At 54.9% G+C, this 940-nt stretch overlaps 1 protein-coding gene across 1 annotated transcript in view; it reads left to right on the top strand.

The window, feature by feature from the left end:
• Window positions 1–940, top strand: part of FBXO41 (F-box protein 41) — a 67,730-nt gene that overhangs the window by 63,039 nt on the left and 3,751 nt on the right. Inside the window, exon 11 of the mRNA XM_015407060.1 lies at window positions 387–502. Coding sequence (XP_015262546.1) covers window positions 387–502 — 116 coding nt within the window. The remainder of the gene's footprint in view (window positions 1–386; window positions 503–940) is intronic.

Below are 940 nucleotides of genomic sequence, written 5' to 3' on the forward strand. Positions count from 1 at the left end.
GGGGGAACGCACAGATCTGCCCTCACAGAGGAGGGAGAGCTTGTACCTGTGAAGGCGGGCCGGAGGGGGGGGCTCTGCAGCTTACCTGGCTGCTTCTTGCTCCTCGTGGCCCGACTGAGGTCTGCTGGGAGCAGGGGGTGGGGCTTGTTGCATGTGCTCGCCCCCTGGGCTCTTTACTGCCGGAGCTCCGCTCCTGTGCGCTCCCGCAGGAAATGAACCCTGGTGGAGATTATCCCGAAATGTCTGTGTCTCATGTCTTCGTTAATAACACAAGAGCAGGCCAGATGAGTTTTATTCTGGTCAGCTGGCAATCGTCTCTGTTTGCCGGGGCTGAATGGGGTTATCGCTCTGTGCTTCAAACCAAAGGTGTTTCTTTGTCCTTAAAGGTGTGTGCCGGAACCTGAAGTCCATTGTGGTGCAGGTCGGGATTGCTGATTACTTTAAGGAGCCAAACAGTTCCGAAGCCAGGAGGATGTTTGAGGAAATGGTTAACAAACTCCAGGTAAAAGAACTGCAGTGCTTTTGGAGCATAGTCCCTGCTGTGATACTTACCCTGCTATCCTGCTTGTGTTTTGGCTGTGGATTTCACAATCGGCATATTTATAGGGTGCAGAGGAAGCCAAGAGCAGATTATGGCAGATGCTGGGACCTTGGAAGGATGGGAGAATAAGACTGCCTGCACCAGTGGTTAGGGATTTGGTAGCAGGGGTCATTTCCTGCAGGAGCGCACAGGAGCGGAGCTCCGGCAATAAAGAGCCCAGGGGTTGGGCACATGCAACAAGCCCCGTTCCCCTGCTTCCAGCAGCCCTGGGCAGGGGCTTGATCGAGAGGGTGGGAGAGCCTCCCTCCCTCCCCATCTGTTTTCCCCCTTCCTTCCTTCCTTCCTTCCTTCCTTCCTTCCTTCCTTCCTTCCTTCTTTCCTTCCTTCTTCCCTCTCTCC

The sequence above is a fragment of the Gekko japonicus genome, unplaced genomic scaffold (genome assembly GCF_001447785.1).
Source record: "Gekko japonicus isolate JY-2015 unplaced genomic scaffold, Gekko_japonicus_V1.1 scaffold2246, whole genome shotgun sequence".
NCBI classification, from domain to species: domain Eukaryota; kingdom Metazoa; phylum Chordata; class Lepidosauria; order Squamata; family Gekkonidae; genus Gekko; species Gekko japonicus.